The sequence below is a fragment of the Pleurodeles waltl genome, chromosome 8 (assembly GCF_031143425.1).
Source record: "Pleurodeles waltl isolate 20211129_DDA chromosome 8, aPleWal1.hap1.20221129, whole genome shotgun sequence".
NCBI classification, from domain to species: domain Eukaryota; kingdom Metazoa; phylum Chordata; class Amphibia; order Caudata; family Salamandridae; genus Pleurodeles; species Pleurodeles waltl.
In genome coordinates this window covers 1307281993-1307306650 of record NC_090447.1, presented here as the reverse complement: position 1 = coordinate 1307306650, position 24658 = coordinate 1307281993, and the positions used below count along the sequence as shown (strand labels likewise).

At 48.0% G+C, this 24658-nt stretch overlaps 1 protein-coding gene across 1 annotated transcript in view; it reads right to left on the bottom strand.

Annotated features, from left to right (window-relative positions):
• PSPC1 (paraspeckle component 1) overlaps positions 1-24658 on the bottom strand; it is a 360968-nt gene that overhangs the window by 238348 nt on the left and 97962 nt on the right. Inside the window, exon 4 of the mRNA XM_069202288.1 lies at positions 8304-8500. Within this exon, the coding sequence (XP_069058389.1) occupies positions 8304-8500 (197 nt within the window). The remainder of the gene's footprint in view (positions 1-8303; positions 8501-24658) is intronic.

The window sequence follows — 24658 nt, the reverse complement described above, 5'->3', positions numbered from 1 at the left end:
GAGGATCAGCTGTTCATCGGATACGTGGGCAAGAGGAGAGGCAAGGCAGTCCACAAGAGAACACTCTCCAGGTGGGTTGTTCTTTGCATTAAAATCTGTTACTCTTTGGCAAAGAAGGATCCTCCTGATGGCATTAGAGCTCATTCCACCAGAGCTAAGTCGGCCACTTCGGCCTTGGCCAGGGGTGTCCCTGTGGTCGACATCTGCAAGGCCGCAATGTGGTCGTCCCTTCACACTTTTGCGAGACATTACTGTTTGGACTCTGAGGTCAGAAGGGACGGCCATTTTGCACGGTCAGTGCTGCAGGATTTCTTGGTTTGACCATTTCGGCACCCACCACCGGGAGTGGTATTGCTTTGGGACTCTATTCATTAGGTGAGGAATCCACAGGTAGTTCAGAGGACTGCCCTGCTTCCAAGAGACCAAGAAACTCCCGAGAACAGCGGCCCTGTTCAACAAAGACTGCAACTTTGTATCCAGAGGAGCAGATTTAAAGACCCCTGCAATCCCCGCAAGAAGCGTGAGACTTGCAACACTGCACCCGGCGACCCCGACTCGACTGGTGGAGAACCAACACCTCCGGGAGGACCCTCCGGCGACTCCGAGACTGAGTAACCAAAGTTGTCCCCCCTGAGCCCCCACAGCGACGCCTGCAGAGTGAATCCCGAGGCTCCCCCTGAACGCGACTGCCTGACTCTAAAATCCCGACGGCTGGAAAAGACCCTGCACGAGCAGCCCCCAGCACCTGAATGTAGGAAGTTGGCTCTGTATATGCTATTTCAAAGTAAGGAATAGCATGCACAGAGTCCAAGGGTTCCCCTTAGAGGTAGGATAGTGGCAAAAAGAGATAATACTAATGCTCTATTTTGTTTTAGTGTGGTCGAGCAGTAGGCTTATCCAAGGAGTAGTGTTAAGCATTTGTTGTACATACACATAGACAAATGAGGTACACACACTCAGAGACAAATCCAGCCAATAGGTTTTGTTATAGAAAAATATATTTTCTTAGTTTATTTTAAGAACCACAGGTTCAAATTTTGCATGTAATATCTCATTTGAAAGGTATTGCAGGTAAGTACTCTAGGAACTTTGAATCATTACTTTAGCATGTATACTTTTTACATAAAACACAATAAGCTGTTTTAAAAGTGGACACAGTGCAATTTTCACAGTTCCTGGGGGAGGTAAGTTATTGTTAGTTTCAACAGGTAAGTAAGTCACTTACAGGTTTGAGTTTTTTGGTCCAAGGTAGCCCACCGTTGGGGGTTCAGAGCAACCCCAAAGTTATCACACCAGCAGTTCAGGGCCGGTCAGGTGCAAAGGTCAAAGAGGTGCCCAAAACACATAGGCTTCAATGGAGAGAAGGGGGTGCCCCGGTTCCAGTCTGCCAGCAGGTAAGTACCCGCGCCTTCGGAGGGCAGACCAGGGGGGTTTTGTAGGGCACCGGGGGGGGACACAAGTTAGCACAAAAAGTACACCCTCAGCAGCGCGGGTCGGCCGGGTGCAGTGTGCAACCACGCGTCGGGTTTTCAATGGAAGTCAATGAGAGATCAAGGGATCTCTTCAGCGTCGCAGGCAGGCAAGGGGGGAGCTCCTCGGGGTAGCCACCACCTGGGCAAGGGAGAGGGCCTTCTGGGGGTCACTCCTGCACAGAAGTTCCATTTCTTTAGGGGCTGGGGGCTGCGGGTGCAGGGTCTTTTCCAGCCGTCGGGAAATGGAGTTCAGACAGTCGCGGTCAGGGGGAGCCTGGGGATTCCCTCTGCAGGCATCGCTGTGGGGGCTCAGGGGGGACAACTTTGGTTACTCACAGTCGTAGAGTCGCCGGAGGGTCCTCCCTGAGTTGGTTGTTCTCCACCAGTCGAGTCGGGGTCGCCGGGTGCAGTGTTGCAAGTCTCACGCTTCTTGTGGGGAGTTGCAGGGGTCTTTAAATCTGCTCCTTGTAACAAAGTTGCAGTTCTTTTGGAGCAGTGCCGCTGTCCTCAGGAGTTTCTTGTCTTTTTCGAAGCAGGGCAGTCCTCAGAGGATTCAGAGGTCGCTAGTCCCTTGGAAAGCGTCGCTGGAGCAGGTTTCTTTGGAAGGCAGGAGACAGACCGGTAAGTCTGGGGCCAAGGCAGTTGGTGTCTTCTGTTCTTCCTCTGCAGGGGTTTGTCAGCTCAGCAGTCCTTCTTCTTGTAGTTGCAGGAATCCGTTTTTCTAGGTTCAGGGGAGCCCTTAAATACTAAATTTAAGGGCGTGTTTAGGTCTGGGGGGTTAGTAGCCAATGGCTACTAGCCCTGAGGGTGAGTACACCCTCTTTGTGCCTCCTCCCAAGGGGAGGGGGTCACATCCCTAATCCTATTGGGGGAATCCTCCATCTGCAAGATGGAGGATTTCTAAAAGTTAGTCACCTCAGCTCAGGACACCTTAGGGGCTGTCCTGACTGGCCAGTGACTTCTTGTTATTCTCATTATTTTCTCCGTCCTTGCCGCCAAAAGTGGGGCCGGGGCGGGCAACTCCACTAGCTGGAGTGTCCTGCGGTGCTGTGACAAAGGGGTGAGCCTTTGAGGCTCACCGCCAGGTGTTACAGCTCCTGCCTGGGGGAGGTGTTAGTATCTCCACCCAGTGCAGGCTTTGTTACTGGCCTCAGAGTGACAAAGGCACTCTCCCCATGGGTCCAGCAACATGTCTCTAGTGTGGCAGGCTGCTGGAACCAGTCAGCCTACACAGATAGTTGGTTAGGTTTCAGGGGGCACCTCTAAGGTGCCCTCTGTGGTGTATTTTACAATAAAATGTACACTGGCATCAGTGTGCATTTATTGTGCTGAGAAGTTTGATACCAAACTTCCCAGTTTTCAGTGTAGCCATTATGGTGCTGGGGAGTTCGTGTTTGACAGACTCCCAGACCATATACTCTTATGGCTACCCTGCACTTACAATGTCCAAGGTTTTGCTTAGACACTGTAGGGGCACAGTGCTCATGCACTGGTGCCCTCACCTATGGTATAGTGCACCCTGCCTTAGGGCTGTAAGGCCTGCTAGAGGGGTGTCTTACCTATACTGCATAGGCAGTGAGAGGCTGGCATGGCACCCTGAGGGGAGTGCCATGTCGACTTACTCAATTGGTTCTCACTAGCACACACAAGCTGGTAAGCAGTGTGTCTGTGCTGAGTGAGGGGTCTCTAGGGTGGCATAATACATGCTGCAGCCCTTAAAGACCTTCCCTGGCATCAGGGCCCTTGGTACCAGGGGTACCAGTTACAAGGGACTTATCTGAGTGCCAGGGTGTGCCAATTGTGGAATCAAAAGTACAGGTTAGGGAAAGAACACTGGTGCTGGGGCCTGGTTAGCAGGCCTCAGCACACTTTCAATTCAAAACATAGCATCAGCAAAGGCAAAAAGTTAGGGGGTAACCATGCCAAGGAGGCATTGCCTTACAACGGGCCAATAGTTTTAATATAGAAAAATATATTTTCTTAATTTATTTTTAAAACCACAAGTTCAACATTTGAAGTAAATACATAAAAAGCAAGGTACTCCACAGAGGTAAGTTAGAACTTTGAATTAGAGCAATAGCATACGCAGCTTTAGTAAAAATGACAAGAAGCTATTTTAAAAGTGGACACTGTGCAAAAATCAACAGTTCCTGGGAGGAGGTAAGTAATGGTTAGTTTGTCAGGTAAGTAAAGCACTTACAAGTCTCAGTTCCTGGTCACAGACAGCCCACCGTTGGGGGTTTAAGGCAACCCCAAAGTTACAACACCAGCAGCTCAGGGCCAGTCAGGTGCGGACGTCAAAGAGGTACCCAAAACACATAGGCGCCTATGGAGAACAGGGATGCTCTGGTTCCAGTCTGCCAGCAGGTAAGTACCAGCGTCCTCGGGGGGGAGGGGGCAGACCAGGAGAGTTTTGTAGAGAACTTGTGGGGGGGGGGGTGGGGGGGGGGGGGGGGGGGACACAAGTAGGCACACAAAACACCCTCAGCGGCACAGGGGCAGCCGGGTGCAGTATGCAAAGCAGGTGTCGGGATTTGTATTGGATTCAATGGAGGGACCCGGGGGTCACTGTAGCGGTGCAGGCAGGGCACAGGGGGGCTTCTCGGGCCAGCCACAGACTGGGCTAGGCAGAGGGTCGCCAGGGGTTCACTCCTGCACTGAGGTTCGGTTCCTTCTGGTCATGGGGGCTGCGGGTGCAGTGCTTGGTCCAGGTGTCGGGTTCCTTGTTACAGGAAGTCATGGTCAGGGGGAGCCTCTGAATTCTCTCTGCATGCGTCACTGTGGGAGTTTAAGGGGGTCATCTGGCTACTCACGAGGTCGCAGTCGCCTGGGAGTCTTCCCTGTGGTGTTGGTTCTCTGGATCTCGAGCCGGGGGCGTTTGGTGCAGAGGGTGAAGCCTCAAGCTTTCGGCGGGAAGAGTGAGGTCTTTGAAAGTTGCAGAAAAGTTGCAATATTGTTGCTGTTTGTTGAACAGAGCCGCTGCTCACAGGTGTTTCTTGGTCCTTAGGTTCAGGGCAGTCCTCTGAGGCTTCAGAGGTCGCTGGTCCCTGTTGGATGCGTCGCTGTTGCAGGAGACAGGCCGGTAGGGCTGGGGACAAAGCAGTTGTTTCAGTTGTCTCTGCAGGGCTTTCAGGTCAGCAGTCCTTCCTGGTTCAGGTTGCAGGAATCTGATTTCCTGGGTTCTGGGGTGCCCTAAATACTAAATTTAGGGGGGTGTTTAGGTCTGGGAGGCAGTAGCCAGTGGCCACACCCTTTGTGTCTCCTTCCTGAGGGGAGAAGGGCACATCCCTAATCCTATTGGGGGAATCCTCCAAAACTAAGATGAAGGATTTCAAAAGGCAGGGGTCACCTCAGCTCAGGGCACCTTAGGGGCTGTCCCGACTGGTGGGTGACTCCTCGTTTATCTAATTATCTCCTCCAGCCTTGCCACCAAAAGTGGGGGCAGTGGCCAGAGGGGCGGGCATCTCCACTAGCTGGGATGCCCTGTGGCGCTGTAACAAAAGGGGTGAGCCTTTGAGGCTCACCGCCAGGTGTTACAGTTCCTGCAGGGGGAGGTAAGAAGCACCTCCACCCAGTGCAGGCTTTGTTCATGGCCACAGAGTGACAAAGGCACTCTCCCCATGTGCCCAGAAACTCGTCTGGTTGTGGCAGGCTGGCAGAAACTGGTCAGCCCCACACTAGAAATCAAACTGGTATTCAGGGGGAATCTCTAAGATGCCATCTGTGTGCATTTTACAATAAATTCCACACTGGCATCAGTGTTCATTTATTGTGCTGAGAAGTTTGATACCAAACTCCCCAGATTTCAGTGTAGCCATTATGGAACTGTGGAGTTCGTGTTTGACAAACTCCCAGACCATATACTCTTATGGCTACCCTGCACTTACAATGTCTAGGGTTTTGCTTAGACACTCTAGGGGCATAGTGCTCATGCACATATGCCCTCACCTGTGGTATAGTGCACCCTGCCTTAGGGCTGTAAGGCCTGCTAGAGGGGTGACTTACCTATGCCACAGGCAGTGTGAGGTTGGCCTGACACTCTGAGGGGAGTGCCATGTCGACTTATTTATTTTCTCCCCACCAGCACACACAAGCTGTGAGGCAGTGTGCATGTGCTGAGTGAGGGGTCCCCAGGATGGCATATGGCATGCTGCAGCCCTTAGGGACCTTCCTTGGCATCAGGGCTCTTGGTACCAGGGGTACCATTTACAAGGGACTTGTCTGGGTGCCAGGGCTGTGCCAATTGTGGAAGGAAAGGTACAGTTTAGAGAAAGAACACTGGTGCTGGGGCCTGGTTAGCAGGGTCCCAGCACACTTTGAATCATAACTGGCATCAGCAAAAGGCAAAAAGTCAGGGGGTAACCATGCCAAGGAGGCATTTCCTTACAGCAAGTCATTCGCCTTTCCTTCCTGCATAATTTAGTCAATCCTGGATTTAATTTGGTGCTTCACTGCTGCATAATTCCAGTGGCCCAGGTTTTGTGTTATGAAGCAAGTCAATAAACAGATATAAAAAACAAAAATTACATAACAAATCATTGTGCCTTTCCAGGAGTCATCAAGTAACAGAAGTCGGCCTTTTTTTTTGCATATGATGTATAACTGGAGCAGCAATTTCAAGCAGGCAATACTTGTTTTATAATCTATGGTACAATCTAGGTACCTCTGCATTTCTGTTTCACAGTGGCTATAACATTTTGTACAGACACTTGCTCACGAGAAGACTGTTTCTTCCTCTGCATTCACCACCCGTGAAGGACTTTAAGACTAGTCAGAGGCATTACTGTCTTCTTATTTCCCAATGCCATCTCCTTTGGAACTTTCAACTCCACAGTGATTTAAGGGTCCCATCTACAATGACTGCAGTTGAAGATAATTGATACACACACTTCAAGTGCAAGTACAAATAGTTTTTTTTCCCCCATCATGATCCTGAGGAAGGTGCCAGTTGCACATCTGATATAGATGTGATTTTGACAACTTCGGCTGACAGAAAAATCTGAATGTTTCTTTCGTATCTCCCCTGCCCCCCAAACATGTCAAGGACTTCTCCACGTTGGACCTGGAATGTGAGAATGAGTTAGGTCAATGTGTCAAGTATATTTAGTCACAGTAGTGAAATCTAACTAGCAGCAAAAGCAGATATTGCTCAGTATCGTCTGGTCCTTACACCAAACTAACTCCAAACCCCATCAATGAAAAAAATATTCTTAGATGGAGTATGTATGCTGATGCATTGCAGGTTTTAGGTACGTCACCACAAGTCATTCTAGAAAAGAAAAGTTAAATTCTGGAAATAAACAACTTCTAAAATTCCAATTCCAGCAAGAGATGAATGGACAGTGACCTACAACATACTGTCTCCAAGATACCTTTATCCAGAAAAAAAAGAGCACTGTTAACGACCAAATAAAAACAGGAAATCACACACAAATAGATTTGGTATCCATATCTCCAATTAAAGATGTGTCTTCCAACAATTTCAGCTACTCAATATTTAGAAAATTTGCCGATCCTTCCATCATTCTTTGCCTTGTTACTGAACACTGTTTTTGTTGGCTGTAGAACTCTGTGCACTTTATCCCTGCTAACCAGTAGTAGAGTGATTGCACTCCCTATTTTATTAGGTTTAGGGGACAGAGAAAGGATTGCCCTTTGACCACAGGCTGGTACTTGGCAAAGTAGATCTCCACAGACCACTCCTCACAACACTTCTGGACCTGTGAAGGATCAGTGGGACTGCTCTGCTGTCTGAAGGAGACTGGACTTCTGTGCCTTAGACCCTCCTCCTGTTCCCAAACTGCAAGAAGCAGGACTTGAGGAGGGGAGAGAGGGGAAGTTATGCATGTTTATGTTTAAACGAATGTGATCTTGCTGACATGATATTTATCTTATCTGAATCACAACGTACAGTGCAAAGTATTCTTGGACTTCTGTCTTCTTGTAGATCATGAAAAATAAAAGTGGGACGTAAAACTTTTCATCAAATTTCGGCCCACTTTCTACCTGGAGAACAGACGGAGACCAGAGTCATCGTTGAAGCAGTAAATGTAAAATCACCGGTCGGTCCGAACTAGCTGGTTGGCCCCAAAGAATTAGATTCGACTTTAAGAAAACTTTCCAAGTCCGAACGTAAACAGTTTCACCAGGCCACATTCAATCATAATCTAAACCTTCCTCTTCACCCGCTGAAATGTTTTTTTTCCTGCCTTCGTCGACAACTGCACCTGGATGCTTCTCTTCAGCCGCCCAAGGTAATTGAGCCCTTCTTCAGATCCAGCTTGCCCTGCCAACAACCACTGTTACTCTATAAAAGTTTCAAACCTGGTCCCTGTATCTTAAACTTGAATTTGACCCAATCTTCAGCAACCAGATACCCACAGTTGGCACCTTGTGCTTTCCACACCATTTTAAACTCAAATGTTAAAATATCCTTTTTTCTAAATTGGTTTGGGATTTTCCTTGTATGAGTTCTCACTTTATTACTCTTTGAGTGCTGCATAAATACTTTATACATGGTCTCTAAATTAAGCTTGTCTGCATTGTGCAAAGCTACAAGAGGTTTAAAGGACAGGTTTTTTGGGGGGGGCTTCAGTGATCAACCGGACAAAGATTGTGACTTTTTTTGAGTGGTTTCTCACCTTCAACTAATATTCCAATTTCTAACGATGTTGATTCTCATATCAAGGGCCCTATTACGCACAAAATGTATGAGAAAAAAGTCGGAACAGGCTGATCAGTCTGTCCATCACTACCTACTTAATCTGATAATCCCAGATTGGCAAACACAAATTGCCTAAAAAACACTGCAAATTCATTTACAAAATTTACCTTGTCTCATCAACATTAGATGATGTTCTTGTTTAGCAGCATCCATATCCACCTCCAGTTTCTCCTTTCCTTCTCTCATGTTTCGCTCCACTTGCTCACGTTGCTGCTTTTCCATTTCATCAAGAGCTTTCCATCGTGAAGAATACTCAAACTCAAAGGTTCCTGGTTGAGCAAAGCGTGGAGGCTCTTCTCTCTCCCTAATTATCAAAGTACAAAATTAATTGCTATCATGCTTTATGTCTACCACCAGAACGTATTAACGTAAATATAAAATGAACTAAAAGAACAAGTTACTTACCTTCAGTAACACTTTCTGGTGGATACATTAGCTACCTGTGGATTCCTCACTTTATGAATTCTCCCAATGGGCCAGCATCCGACGGAAGATCTTCTTCCCAGCTCTCCACGTCGACGAGGACGTCATAATTGCACGTCTCCACGCGACTCCGTCTGACGTCACCATGCTAATAAGAGGTCCTCCCCGGCGTGCTGACGTAATTTTCACCCATTTTTTTACACGCCTTTTAGGCGAACAGATGAAAACCGACCTCACAATAGCTCAAACAAATATACATACATAAAACCATAATGATGTAATACAATTAGAACCATCATTTATATAAACCTATAATAACCAAAGCATATATATATATATATATATATACACACTTGTAAAACAAAAACCTTGGTGTTACCAAACAGGCAACAGGGAGGAAGGTGGGACTGTGAGGAATCCACAGGTGGCTAATGTATCCACCAGAAGAAAGCGTTACCAAAGGTAAGTAACTTGTTCTTCTGATGGCTACAACTACCTGTGGATTCCTCACCTTATGAATAGAGTCCCAAAGCAGTACCGTACTCGGAGGTGGGTGCCTGACTGGTTACACCAACAAATCCTGCAATACAGTTCGTGCAAAATGGCTGTCCCTCCTAACCTCCGAGTCCAAGTAATAATGCTTTGCTAAGGTCTGGAGGGACGCCCAAGTTGCTGCCTTACAAACGTCCACCACTGGAACCCCTCTAGCCAGTGCCGAACTGGCGGTCTTACCCCTGGTAGAATGCGCTCCAATACCCTCAGGGGGAACTTTCTTTGCCAACGAGTAACAAACCTTGATACAAAGAATGACTAAGGAAATGCCTCCTTGGCATGGTTGCCCCCTGACTTTTTGCCTTTGCTGATGCTATGTTTACAATTGAAAGTGTGCTGAGGCCTGCTAACCAGGCCCCAGCACCAGTGTTCTTTCCCTAACCTGTACTTTTGTATCCACAATTGGCAGACCCTGGCATCCAGATAAGTCCCTTGTAACTGGTACTTCTAGTACCAAGGGCCCTGATGCCAAGGAAGGTCTCTAAGGGCTGCAGCATGTCTTATGCCACCCTGGAGACCTCTCACTCAGCACAGACACCCTGCTTGCCAGCTTGTGTGTGCTAGTGAGAACAAAACGAGTAAGTCGACATGGCACTCCCCTCAGGGTGCCATGCCAGCCTCTCACTGCCTATGCAAGTATAGGTCAGTCACCCCTCTAGCAGGCCTTACAGCCCTAAGGCAGGGTGCACTATACCATAGGTGAGGGTACCAGTGCATGAGCATGGTACCCCTACAGTGTCTAAACAAAACCTTAGACATTGTAAGTGCAGGGTAGCCATAAGAGTATATGGTCTGGGAGTTTGTCAAACACGAACTCCACAGCACCATAATGGCTACACTGAAAACTGGGAAGTTTGGTATCAAACTTCTCAGCACAATAAATGCACACTGATGCCAGTGTACATTTTATTGCAAAATACACCCCAGAGGGCACCTTAGAGGTGCCCCCTGAAACTTAACCGACTGTCTGTGTAGGCTGACTAGTTCCAGCAGCCTGCCACACTAGAGACATGTTGCTGGCCCCATGGGGAGAGTGCCTTTGTCACTCTGAGGCCAGTAACAAAGCCTGCACTGGGTGGAGATGCTAACACCTCCCCCAGGCAGGAGCTGTAACACCTGGCGGTGAGCCTCAAAGCACCGCAGGACACTCCAGCTAGTGGAGTTGCCCGCCCCCTCCGGCCCCGGCCCCCACTTTTGGCGGCAAGGCCGGAGAAAATAATGAGAATAACAAGGAGGAGTCACTGGCCAGTCAGGACAGCCCCTAAGGTGTCCTGAGCTGAGGTGACTAACTTTTAGAAATCCTCCATCTTGCAGATGGAGGATTCCCCCAATAGGGTTAGGATTGTGACCCCCTCCCCTTGGGAGGAGGCACAAAGAGGGTGTACCCACCCTCAGGGCTAGTAGCCATTGGCTACTAACCCCCCAGACCTAAACACGCCCTTAAATTTAGTATTTAAGGGCTACCCTGAACCCTAGAAAATTAGATTCCTGCAACTACAAGAAGAAGGACTGCCTAGCTGAAAACCCCTGCAGAGGAAGACCAGAAGACAACAACTGCCTTGGCTCCAGAAACTCACCGGCCTGTCTCCTGCCTTCCAAAGAACTCTGCTCCAGCGACGCCTTCCAAAGGGACCAGCGACCTCTGAATCCTCGGAGGACTGCCCTGCTTCGACGACGACAAGAAACTCCCGAGGACAGCGGACCTGCTCCAAAAAGACTGCAACTTTATCCAAAGGAGCAGCTTTAAAGAACCCTGCAATCTCCCCGCAAGAAGCGTGAGACTTGCAACACTGCACCCGGCGACCCCGACTCGGCTGGTGGAGAACCACCACCTCAGCGAGGACCCCCGGACTACTCTACGACTGAGTACCAAAACCGGTCCCCCCTGAGCCCCCACAGCGCCGCCTGCAGAGGGAATCCCGAGGCTTCCCCTGATCGCGACTCTCTGAAACCTAAGTCCCGACGCCTGGAAAAGACCCTGCACCCGCAGCCCCCAGGACCTGAAGGACCGGACTTTCCCTGCAGAAGTGACCCCCAGGAGTCCCTCTCCCTTGCCCAAGTGGAGGTTTCCCCGAGGAAGCCCCCCCTTGCCTGCCTGCAGCGCTGAAGAGATCCCTTGATCTCTCATTGACTTCCATTGCGAACCCGACGCTTGTTCTAACACTGCACCCGGCCGCCCCCGCGCCGCTGAGGGTGAAATTTCTGTGTGGGCTTGTGCCCCCCCCCGGTGCCCTACAAAACCCCCCTGGTCTGCCCTCCGAAGACGCGGGTACTTACCTGCTGGCAGACTGGAACCGGGGCCCCCCCTTCTCTCCATTGAAGCCTATGCGTTTTGGGCACCACTTTGAACTCTGCACCTGACCGGCCCTGAGCTGCTGGTGTGGTAACTTTGGGGTTGCTCTGAACCCCCAACGGTGGGCTACCTTGGACCAAGAACTGAACCCTGTAAGTGTCGTACTTACCTGGTAAAACTAACAAAAACTTACCTCCCCCAGGAACTGTGAAAATTGCACTTTTAAAATAGCTATTTGTGAATAACTTGAAAAGTATACATGCAATTGAAATGATTCAAAGTTCCTAATGTACTTACCTGCAATACCTTTCAAACAAGATATTACATGTTAAATTTGAACCTGTGGTTCTTAAAATAAACTAAGGATATTTTTCTATACAAAACCTATTGGCTGGATTTGTCTCTGAGTGTGTGTACCTCATTTATTGTCTATGTGTATGTACAACAAATGCTTAACACTACTCCTTGGATAAGCCTACTGCTCGACCACACTACCACAAAATAGAGCATTAGTATTATCTCTTTTTACCACTATTTTACCTCTAAGGGGAACCCTTGGACTCTGTGCATGCTATTCCTTACTTTGAAATAGCACATACAGAGCCAACTTCCTACAATGACCCACCTGGATATCCTTCTTTCATGAACCGCTCTGCCCTTCCTCTCTCCTACATATCCCTCGAATAGCTGGTCTTCCAAGCAAACATCTTTTGTCCTCTCAATATAAAAACTCAGAGCCCTTCTGGGGTCCAAACGATGGAACCTCCCTTCCTCCTTCGAGGGGTGAGGAGGAGGAAAGAAAGATGGAAGGGTAATAATGTGTTCCATATGAAAAGGAGTGACAACGTTAGGTAGGAAAGCCACCCTGGTTTTCAGCACCACTTTATCAGGAAAGAATAAAGTAAAGAGAGGCTTAACTACAAGAGCCTGAAGCTCACCAACACGCCTAGCCGATGTAATAGCTATCAGGAAAACAGGCCTAAGAACTAAAAATCTTAACGGGCAAGAATGCATGCGTTCAAACGGTGACCCCATTAAAAAAGTTAAAACCAGATTCAGATCCCACTGAGGCATAAGAAAATGAGTTGGAGGACATTTATTAGTAAACCCTTTCAGAACCTAATAACAATAGGTGATTTAAACAAGGAGGGTTGATCCAGTAGGCAAAGAAAGACTGACAGTGCCGCCAAAAAGCCCTTAAAAGTAGCAACTGCACAACCCTTCTGTGCTAAAGCTAATGCAAACAACAGAACGTCAGACAGATGGGTCCTCAAAGGATCAATTTGTTTTTCCACACCAAGCCACAAATTTTGCCCATCTGCCAGCATAAACAGTCTTAGTAGTGTGTCTTCTGGCCGATAAAATAACATCCAGTATCTCTGGTGGGAGAGAGAAAGAACTCAGATTGCCCATCTTCAGGCATGAAGGTGTAGGCTCTGCCCCTGTGACTGCGAGAGGAGATCTGCCCTGAGAGAGACAGAGCAGAGGGCACAGTGAGAGTTGGTGAAGGTCTGTGTACCACACCCTTCCTGGACAATCCGGAGCTATTAAAATGACCGGAGCCCGATTGTGGTGAATCTTCCTCAGAACCCGAGGAATCAAGGGTATTTGGGGGAAGGGGGTACGTAAAGCAACTGGTCGCACCAAGAGATCTGAAACGCGTCCCCCAAAGCTCCTTGCACCAGATACCAGATACTGGAGGCTGCAGAACGACGGGCAGTGCAAGTTCTCCCGAGTAGCAAACAGATCTATCCTTGGAGAACCCCACATGTGGACAAGGACCAGATCCGGATGGAGACACCACTCGTGATCGGCCGAGAAGTGTGACAGTGTCCGCACGTACGTTGAGCACTCTGGTCAGATGATTCGATACCAAGCAAATCTAATTGTCCTGAAGCCAGGACCAGAGCCGCAGAGCCTCTCTGCAGAGAATGTACAACCCCGCTCCTCCCTGCTTGTTTATATACCACATCATGGTAGCGTTGTCTGTCAGGACCTGAACTGACTGACAACGAAGGGACGGGAGGAAGGCCTTGAGAGCTAGACGTATCACCAGCAATTCTAACAGATTGATATGAAAAGTCTGTTCCACTGGAGACAAACGACTCTTGATCTCCAGGTCCCCCAGATGAGCTCCCCACCCTAGAGTGGAAGCATCAGTCATGATCGTGGCCACCGGACGCAGCAGTGAAAACGGCCTTCCTTGAGAAAGGTTGCCATCCACAGCCCACCATCGTAAATCCGCTGCAGCGTCTCTGGAGATCGATATCAACTACTTGAGATCCACTTTGTGTTGAAACCACTGCTTGCAGAGGCACCATTGGAGAGCCCTCATGTGCCAACGTGCATGCGTGACCAACAAACTGCAAGAAGCTAACAGACCGAGCAGGTATAGGACCTTGAGGACTGTAACAACCGCTCCATCTATGAACAGGGGGCGCTGTGAGGGCTCCAGTTGAGACTTGGGCACGTTTATCGAAAACTCCAGACTGAACAACAACTGAGTTGTCATTTGCAAGGGATACAACACAAGCTCCGGAGACTTGACTTTGATCAACCAATCGTCCAGGTAAGGGAGTACCGATATTCCCTTCCTTCTGAGACTTGCTACAACTACCGCCATCACCTTCGTGAAGGCTCGAGGTCCTGAAATAACACCAAACGGAAGGACCGCAAACTGGTAGTGTTGCGACCCCACCACAAACCAGAGACACTGCCTGTGCGACTTGAGTATAAGGATATGAAAGTAAGCATCCTGCAAGTCGACAGCCACCATCCAATCCTCTTTGTTCAACACCAGAAGCACCTGCGGTAGAGTTAGCATCTGGACTTTCTCCTGTTTGAGGAACCAATTCAAAATCCTCAGGTCCAGGATTGGTCTCAATCGACCATCCTTCTTGGGAATCAGGAAATATCTTGAATAACAACCCTGACCCATTTCCTGCTCTGGAACCAACTCCACTGCACCTTTTGATAACCGGATTTAAACCTCCTGCAGCAACAACAGGAGATGGTCTTCGGAACAAAACGAGGGACGGGGAAGGGTGGGAGGGGGAAACCCCTGAAAAGGAAGAGCCTATCCTTTCGTCACAATATTCAGAACCCAGGAGTCTGATGTGATTAACTCCCACTCTCATAGAAAGACATAACCTTCCCCCTACAGGCTGAAAATGGGCAGAAAACTAGGGCTGCTTCCCTTGTTGTTGTCCTCCAGAGAAAGAGAATGATGCAGGGTGCTGCTGGGTGGCCCCTCTTGTCCAAACCCTTCCCCACCCTCTAAAGGACCTATATGGGAGGTTGGCAGGCTGTTGGACTGTGGACTGAGGTCTCCCACGGTAAAGGGCTCCACTCTCAAACCCCCTGAACCTCCGAAAGGACCTGAAAGGGGTAGTAGTGGAAGCCTGCAGACCCATAGATTTTGCTGTGGCCCTACTGTCCCTTAAAGCGCTCAGCTTTAGCACCAAATAGCTTTTCCCCATCAAAAGGCAAGTCCAAGAGAGCAGACTGGACATCCAAAGAAAAGCCAGAGGACCTCAAACAGGCATGCATCCTGGTAGCGATAGAGGTACCCATCGCCATGACCGCCTAATCTGTAGAATCCAGATCAGACTGGATAATCTGTTTAGCCGCCGCCTGAGCATCTGGCAGGAGTTCTCCAAATTGTCCTTGCACCTCCTGCAGCAGGTCTGGAACCATAGCGTTAGCTGTGTCCATCAGGGCGTGCACATATCTACCTAATACACAGGTAGCGTTTGCTGCTTTGAGGGCCATACTACAAGAACAAAAAGTCTTCTTCGCCGACTGCTCCATCCTCTTGGACTCCCTGTCCGACAATCACAGGGACGGAGCCTGGTGCAGACCATGTGGAACATGCGGCTTTAACAAATAGACTCTCCGGGGTAGGATGTTTCGACAAAAATCCCAGATCTCCAGGAGCCACGCTATACCTCCTTGCCACAGATCTGTTGACAGCTGGGGACGACACAGGCTTCCTCCATACCCCTAAGATAGGCTCCCTAAGAGCAGCATTAAACGGAAGCAATGGTGCCACTGAAGCCGAAGAAGGATGCAGTACCTCAGTTAGAATATCAGTTTTGACCTCTGCAACAGGCAATGGAAGATCCAAAGAATTTGCAGCCTTCCTGACCACAGTATGGAAAGAGGCCGCTTCCTCCGTAAACTCCCCTGGAGAAGAAAGGTCCCATTCCGGGGAAGTGTCTAGCCCACTGCCCGAGTCAAGTCCTTGATATTCCCCCAAAGGCTCCTCAGTCTCTTCTCCCTCCAGCAGCTGCCTTTGGTAACCCTGCTCCTCCAAAAGCCTTAAAGCTTTTCTGCGCGACCTCTGCCTGGCCTGTAACCTTGGCGTCGACACAGAATTAGCAGACGTTGAGGACACCAGCTTCAAGACTGAAAGACGTGGACCAGGAGAAGAAGTCTGACTACGGTCTAATCTGGAGCCATCCGGCGCCGGAGCAGATCCCATCGGCGCCGTGGTCACCTAGGGCTCTGTCATCAGCGTAGACTGATAAGGTGATGTCATCGGCGTCGAACCGGCACTCCCAAACAGATAAGAGCATAAACGGTGTTGCCTTATAAGGAGCCGGGGAGCCCAGCATTAATGCCCAAGGACCCGTGGGACCACCCGGTGAACCATGAGTATAACGTAGTTTACTCTCCATTAACATAGCAAACGTAGGAATGGAAATCTTAAATTCAAATTCTTAAATTCAAATATACAACATACAATATATTTCAATTTAGATATTTATTATAGCTAATTAAACATTCAGTTCGCACATAATATAATCAACATAGAATCAACCAAAAAAATTATAATACAACCCCCTACCCTAAATGAAACACATATATGAAAACATAAATAACATACCAGTAAATACGTAAAAATAAACAAAACACAACCAACAAAATCACAATAATATACATACAAATTTACAACCGCCTAATACATGAGAGGATATTTAAACCGCACAATAAAGTTACTGCTTTGATGCTACAATTATGCGTTGTAGTTTGGATTGTATAAATTTCAACATAATAACAACCACCCGGTGCACCAGCATGGGCTATTGCATTAAACATACTAAACATGGCATTTAAAAATGCCGCCAGATCCGCTCCCGGATCCGCTCCCGGAAAGACAGGATACCGCTGGTCTCCATGTGGCACTTCCGCAGGTTGAGCATCCGAATCCTGCGCCGCAGGTGAAAAGAGGACTCTGGAGGCACGACCACCTCAAAGAACGACGGCACCAGAGAAGCCCGAGGGCTTTGAGGCTGTGGAGTCACAGTAGGACTAACCTCTAAAGCCGGAGTCTAGATGGAGACCTGTGCCTCCGAGCCAAACGATGCAGAGACTCGTGACGTCACTTCTTGTGCTTCTTCGACGAAGTGTGAGAAGACGATCTATGATGGCTCTTATGTCCTTTTTTCACATTAGCCAAAAAAATTTTTTAAAAAAAAGAGTTTGGCGACTCTCTCCTTCAGAGCCTTTGGATTCATGGTCTGGCAGGATACACACTCCTCGATGTCATGCTCTGAGCTTAAACACCAAAGGCAATCATCATGAGGTTCGGTAACCGACATGCGACCCCGCACTCTCAACAAGGCTTAAACCCCAACTTCCTAGCTGGACACATTGTAACCAGAAACAAGATTGTAACGAGATGGAACACACTTTCAACAGTAGCAAGAGCTAGTAGAAAACTGTTAGCGTCAAAGGCCTGGAAAAAAGGGAACTGATGTCAGCACGCCGGCGAGGACCTCGGTGACATCGGATGGACTTGCGCGGAGCTGTGCAATTGTGACGGCCTCGTCCACGTGGAGAGCTGGGAAGAATTCATAAGGTGAGGAATCCACAGGTAGTTGTATCCATCAGAAATGGACAAAGTAATACCAACTGCTAAATATTTTAAATAATCAAAATGAGGTGTGCATGAGTAGTTAAACCAATATAACAAATAGGGTACTTTTGGCTCTGTATTTAAAGTGTTTTAGGAACAATTTTGTATTTGATTTGTTTCAGCCCAATAGATGTTGTATAAACTGCTGCTTAAGCCACAGGCTTACTAGGGCAAGTATTATTAGACAATCAAAAGTAGGCACCTGCGCATGAGCAGCACAAGTCAGGTAAATTAAGTGCTAAAGTAGAGCAAGCTTAACTATGAAGTTTTCCACAAAAATCTAACACCCCTGCAAAGAAGCAAACTGTTCAATATAACTAAACTTTGCGGGAAAGATATAATTTTCATGGAAATGTGTTATTTGAGTAGTCAGTTTTTTGATAAGCTAGTGTACATAAGCAAAATGTCCTTCAGTCTTTCTGTACTACTGCTAATCACTAGTTGAACAAAGCTCCTTCCACAAAACGCAATAGGAACCTTACACAAGCCTGGTAAAAGAGGTCTATAGGAAAGTGCCCTCTTTCTTGGCATGGTTACCCCCATTTTCTGCCCGTCGTCAGTGTGTTTGATTGTGTTCACAGGGATCCTGCTAACCAGGACCCCAGTGATAATGCTCTCTCTCCTCCAAATTTGGTTGCTATTAACCTTTTCTCCCCGCAATTGGCATACTGGTGCCCCCATTTAAGTCCCTAGGTACCCAGGGGTATTACCACTGAATAAAAACAATGTCAAGTCAGTGCTATTAATTGAGAAATTACAGGAAGTGGCCCATACACAAGTTTAGCTAAAACATCCCATGAGATTTGCCTGTAAATACATTTATACTTGCCTGGTGCTAACATTGTCAAGGACATTGGCCCCACCACAATTGTTATGCTTTGGGCCGAAGTCTAGGACTATTTGATCTTGAAGACCCATCTGGCTCCATCTAGTGCAAGGTGTACAGTTTTCTCCCATGCCTACACTGGCTTAATTCTGACCAATTATTTAAAAAAACGATTAATATAGTGTTTCACAATAAATACATATGTAGGGTTAGTATACCATCCAAAATATTACCAAGCAAGCCTCACAAAGAAACATTCCCTACTACTCAAAACAAAACAGGTTTCCACCCTAAAGTGCAGTTGATTTGGGGGTCTAAGTGAACACTGTGGAGTAGCCTAGCCTCCAGGCACTCTAAGCAGCACTAAACCAGGCAATCATTTGGAGATCCAGTCAGGGCTGCAGAATGGACACTCTTAACTGGGTTCCATAACAAGATACCAGTGCAAGGCATGATGGCGACTCCCTGGTTCTTAAAGGGATAGGCTCATTTTTTCTGTCTGTTTAAAGTCAATTTTACAGGTGGCATTTTTTAACATTCATTTTCTGATTCTTAAAATATTGTTATATAAACATGAATGCTGCAATGCAGTTCAATGGAAAAAAAGAATATTTCTTAAAAATTCTTTAAATAAGAGTTCTTCTTAGGCCTCCAGACAACAGATGCATGGAATAAGATTCTTTCAAGTGGTTTTCATGGAAGTCAACAATTTATATAAAGGTGATGAAGGGACCATGTACATGGCGGGGAATTATTTAAGCATTTATGACTTCATATTTTATTTCTGGTGGGTTTAGTCATCCATCCCCTGTGAGACATCAGGCAGGCACCCCAAAAGTTCCTGTGCATTGTCACCATCATCAGATTTTTCCCCCCTTGATGACTGTTAGCTGGAACTTTCCTCCTTTTGAAATGGTGTTAACTCCTATCCTGTTTGTTACCCCATGTTCCTAGTGATGCAAGTGGGTCGCATGTGAATAGAGAAACCTCTTCAGGCTGTAAACCTACCCCTGCTGGTAAGCAGCCATTTTATTTTGCAGCAAGAATCCTTTTCTGGAATCACATGCTGTGAATTGATTACCTAGCAGTATCCTCCTTGGGGATGATGTGTTGAAATGTAGTTGAATTTGCTAACAGTTGGTGTAGTACTCTCCACCTGTACTTCGTTGATTATCTGGATGCCCACACAATAGTGTTCCATAAAGAGGGGAGGAGGAGGGGGGGAGGGGCGGGCTTTGTATTTGAGGGGTAGACCATACTGCGGCCATGCAGATGTCGCTCATGGGTACATTTGTCAGGAATACTAGAATTGCACTCTTCTTTCTTGCTGTGTGTGGCCAGAGTCACATAGGAAACGTTTTCCTTGCATTTGTGTGTAACAGGTTTGGACTGTCCCCACTATTGTACAATGGTTCATTTTATTACTGGCGTGCACTTTCTTGCCCTGGCGAAGGAGACAGAGTTGGTTCCCATTTCTTATTGCCTTTGTCACCTCAAAGTAGTACATGAGTGCTCTATGCAAGTCTAGGGTGTGCAGTGCCCTTTCAGCCTGTGACTTGGTTTCTTGGAAGAAGCCTCATAGTTGGATGTCCTAATTGACATGGAATTGTGATTATATCTTTGGTAGAAGCTATGGTTCTGTTCTTAGTAGAACCTTGCCCTTGTGGATTTGAAGGTATGGTTCCAGGACGGCAAGTGTTTGTAGCTAGATCACCACGAGAAGCAACATGAGTGCTATCAAGAAGACAGTTTTTAGGTTAAGTAACCAGAGTTCTGCTTTGCACATGGCCTCAATAGACTCTGTCAGTTGTGTGAATACTATGTTCAGGTTTCACGTTGGTGTCAATCTCAGCTGTGCCACCCTTTTTGGCTCTTCCAGGAATCTTTTCATTGCCTGCAGTATGAAGCTGTTTCCTGATGTTCCTCTAGTATATGTGACTAGGGCAGCGAAGTATCTTTGTGATGCGTACGTCAGGCTGTTGTCTAGTAGGTGAGTGAGGTATGTTAGCACTGTACTGTGGTCTGGGTCCTTGCTTCTAGCAGTCCCTACAACAGTTGACTTATCTAACCCCTTGGCTGTAAAGCACTTGTGTGTGCTTGTTTGTCCTGCCTCCTTGAGGATTTCCATTGTCCTGGGGAGAGGGGAGGAGGCAAGGGGTTTGTCAGCACTTAAATTCTAGGTATTGAGGGGTCATGCTGCTAAGTTTAGTGTGGTTGGCTCAGGATGACATAGCCTCCTAACTTCAAGTGTTAGCACATACTGCTTTGCCCTTATGGGTATGATCTGACCTCTGGACATTACTAGCAAGTCTGAGTACCATGCCTGTTTGGACCACTGCTGGGCGATGAGTAGGAGTGACATCCTTGACTGTCTGGACTCGTCCTTGGGATCAGGGGAGTCAGTGGAAAGGTGTTTGCAAATCTCACTGACTAGGGCATTTCCCTAGGACTGATGGTGTGGAAATCCAGACGTAAGTCTTGGTATTATTTGTTTCATGGACTTGTAAACAGGGGTACCCTAGTGTCTGAACATGCCACCCAGTACCTCTTTTTATACCCCACTTGTGGGAGGTGTGTTGTCTTCTTGGTCTGGCTGCATCTGTGTCCGTTTTCCTAGGAGGTGCATTATTACTAGGGTTGCATTCCTTTAGAGCTCCAGCTTCATATCTTCTGCACTAGTTCCGACAGTGGGAATGACAATATTCCTCCCTGTGTGTTGCGGTAGATCATTATTGTTGGGTTGTCTGCCTAGATCAACACCATTTAGCCCTTTATGGGCGCCTGGAAGGTCTTCAGTGCCAGAATGAAAATGTCACTTACCCAGTGTACATCTGTTCGTGGCATCAGTCGCTGGAGATTCACATGTTCTGCATAGCTCGCCATCTGGTGTTCGGTCGGAGTGTTACAAGTTGTTTTTCTTCGAAGAAGTCTTTCGAGTCACGGGACCGAGTGACTCCTCCTTCTGCCTCCATTGCGCATGGGCGTCGACTCCATCTTCGATTGTTTTCCCCGCAGAGGGTGAGGTAGGAGTTGTGTTGTAGTAATAGTGCCCATGCAATGGAGTGACTAAGTATGTACCTATTTAAGGTTAAAATAATATATATACAAATGTACAAAGTTGAAGCTAACTTCCAAACTGCTACAGGCTCCCGGGGAGGTGGGTGGGCACATGTGAATCTCCAGCGACTGATGCCACGAACAGATGTACACTGGGTAAGTGTAGGAAGTTGGCTCTGTATGTGCTATTTCAAAGTAAGGAATAGCATGCACAGAGTCCAAGGGTTCCCCTTAGAGGTAAAATAGTGGTAAAAATAGATAATACTAATGCTCTATTTTGTGGTAGTGTGGTCGAGCAGTAGGCTTATCCAAGGAGTAGTGTTAAGCATTTGTTGTACATACACAGACAATAAATGAGGTACACACACTCAGAGACAAATCCAGCCAATAGGTTTTTATATAGAAAAATATATTTTCTTAGTTTATTTTAAGAACCACGGGTTCAAATTCTACATGTAATATCTCATTCGAAAGGTATTGCAGGTAAGTACTTTAGGAACTTCAAAGCATCAAAATTGCATGTATACTTTTCAAGTTATTCACAAATAGCTGTTTTAAAAGTGGACACTTAGTGCAATTTTCACAGTTCCTAGGGGAGGTAAGTATTTGTTAGGTTAACCAGGTAAGTAAGACACTTACAGGGCTTAGTTCTTGGTCCAAGGTAGCCCACCGTTGGGGGTTCAGAGCAACCCCAAAGTCACCACACCAGCAGCTCAGGGCCGGTCAGGTGCAGAGTTCAAAGTGGTGCCCAAAACGCATAGACTAGAATGGAGAGAAGGGGGTGCCCCGGTTCCGGTCTGCTTGCAGGTAAGTACCCGCGTCTTCGGAGGGCAGACCAGGGGGGTTTTGTAGGGCACCGGGGGGGACACAAGCCCACACAGAAATTTCACCCTCAGCAGCGCGGGGGCGGCCGGGTGCAGTGTAGAAACAAGCGTCGGGTTCGCAATGTTAGTCTATGAGAGATCTCGGGATCTCTTCAGCGCTGCAGGCAGGCAAGGGGGGGGTTCCTCGGGGAAACCTCCACTTGGGCAAGGGAGAGGGACTCCTGGGGGTCACTTCTCCAGTGAAAGTTCGGTCCTTCAGGTCCTGGGGGCTGCGGGTGCAGGGTCTCTCCCAGGCGTCGGGACTTAGGATTCAAAGAGTCGCGGTCAGGGGAAGCCTCGGGATTCCCTCTGCAGGCGGCGCAGTGGGGGCTCAGGGGGGACAGGTTTTGGTACTCACAGTCTTAGAGTAGTCCTGGGGTCCCTCCTGAGGTGTTGGATCTCCACCAGCCGAGTCGGGTCGCCGGGTGCAGTGTTGCAAGTCTCACGCTTCTTGCGGGGAGCTTGCAGGGTTCTTTCAAAGCTGCTGGAAACAAAGTTGCAGCCTTTCTTGGAGCAGGTCCGCTGTCCTCGGGAGTTTCTTGTCTTTTCGAAGCAGGGGCAGTCCTCAGAGGATGTCGAGGTCGCTGGTCCCTTTGGAAGGCGTCGCTGGAGCAGGATCTTTGGAAGGCAGGAGACAGGCCGGTGAGTTTCTGGAGCCAAGGCAGTTGTCGTCTTCTGGTCTTCCTCTGCAGGGGTTTTTCAGCTAGGCAGTCCTTCTTCTTGTAGTTGCAGGAATCTAATTTTCTAGGGTTCAGGGTAGCCCTTAAATACTAAATTTAAGGGCGTGTTTAGGTCTGGGGGGGTTAGTAGCCAATGGCTACTAGCCCTGAGGGTGGGTACACCCTCTTTGTGCCTCCTCCCAAGGGGAGGGGGTCACAATCCTAACCCTATTGGGGGAATCCTCCATCTGCAAGATGGAGGATTTCTAAAAGTTAGAGTCACCTCAGCTCAGGACACCTTAGGGGCTGTCCTGACTGGCCAGTGACGACTCCTTGTTGCTTTCTTTGTTCCCTCCAGCCTTGCCGCCAAAAGTGGGGGCCGTGGCCGGAGGGGGCGGGCAACTCCACTAAGCTGGAGTGCCCTGCTGGGCTGTGACAAAGGGGTGAGCCTTTGAGGCTCACCGCCAGGTGTTACAGCTCCTGCCTGGGGGAGGTGTTAGCATCTCCACCCAGTGCAAGCTTTGTTACTGGCCTCAGAGTGACAAAGGCACTCTCCCCATGGGGCCAGCAACATGTCTCTAGTGTGGCAGGCTGCTGGAACTAGTCAGCCTACACAGATAGTCGGTTAAGTTTCAGGGGGCACCTCTAAGGTGCCCTCTGTGGTGTATTTTACAATAAAATGTACACTGGCATCAGTGTGCATTTATTGTGCTGAGAAGTTTGATACCAAACTTCCCAGTTTTCAGTGTAGCCATTATGGTGCTGTGGAGTTCGTGTTTGACAGACTCCCAGACCATATACTCTTATGGCTACCCTGCACTTACAATGTCTAATGTTTTGTTTAGACACTGTAGGGGTACCATGCTCATGCACTGGTACCCTCACCTATGGTATAGTGCACCCTGCCTTAGGGCTGTAAGACCTGCTAGAGGGGTGTCTTACCTATACTGCATAGGCAGTGAGAGGCTGGCATGGCACCCTGAGGGGAGTGCCATGTCGACTTACTCGTTTTGTCCTCACTAGCACACACAAGCTGGCAAGCAGTGTGTCTGTGCTGAGTGAGAGGTCTCCAGGGTGGCATAAGACATGCTGCAGCCCTTAGAGACCTTCCTTGGCACCAGGGCCCTTGGTACTAGAAGTACCAGTTACAAGGGACTTCTCTGGATGCCAGGGTCTGCCAATTGTGGATACAAAAGTACAGGTTAGGGAAAGAACACTGGTGCTGGGGCCTGGTTAGCAGGCCTCAGCACACTTTCAATTGTAAACATAGCATCAGCAAAGGCAAAAAGTCAGGGGGCAACCATGCCAAGGAGGCATTTCCTTACAGTAAGTGACATTTTCAGTTCGATGGCATCTGTCGCTGTAGATACACATGTTCTGCATAGACTAGTAAGCAGTTATCTCCCCAAAAGCGGTGGCTCAGCCTGTAGGAATGGAAGTGGTTTGAAATAATGTTCTTAACACGGCTTGACCTACTGTGGCTTGCTGTGCGGATAACACGTCTACACAGTAGTGCTTGGTGAACGTGTGTGGCGTAGACCATGTGGCTGCCTTACATATTTCTTGCATTGGGATGTTTCCTAGAAAGGCCATGGTAGCACCTTTTTTTCTGGTTGAGTGTGCCCTTGGTGTAATGGGCAGTTGTCGTTTAGCTTTAAGGTAGCAGATTTGGATGCATTTAACTATCCATCTGGCTATACCTTGTTTTGATATTGGGTTTCCTGCATGAGGTTTTTGGAATGCAATAAATAGTTGTTTAGTCTTTCTGATGTTTTTCGTTCTGTCAATGTAGTACATTAATGCTCTTTTGACATCTAATGTATGTAGTGCCCTCTCAGCTACGGAATCTGGCTGTGGGAAGAACACTGG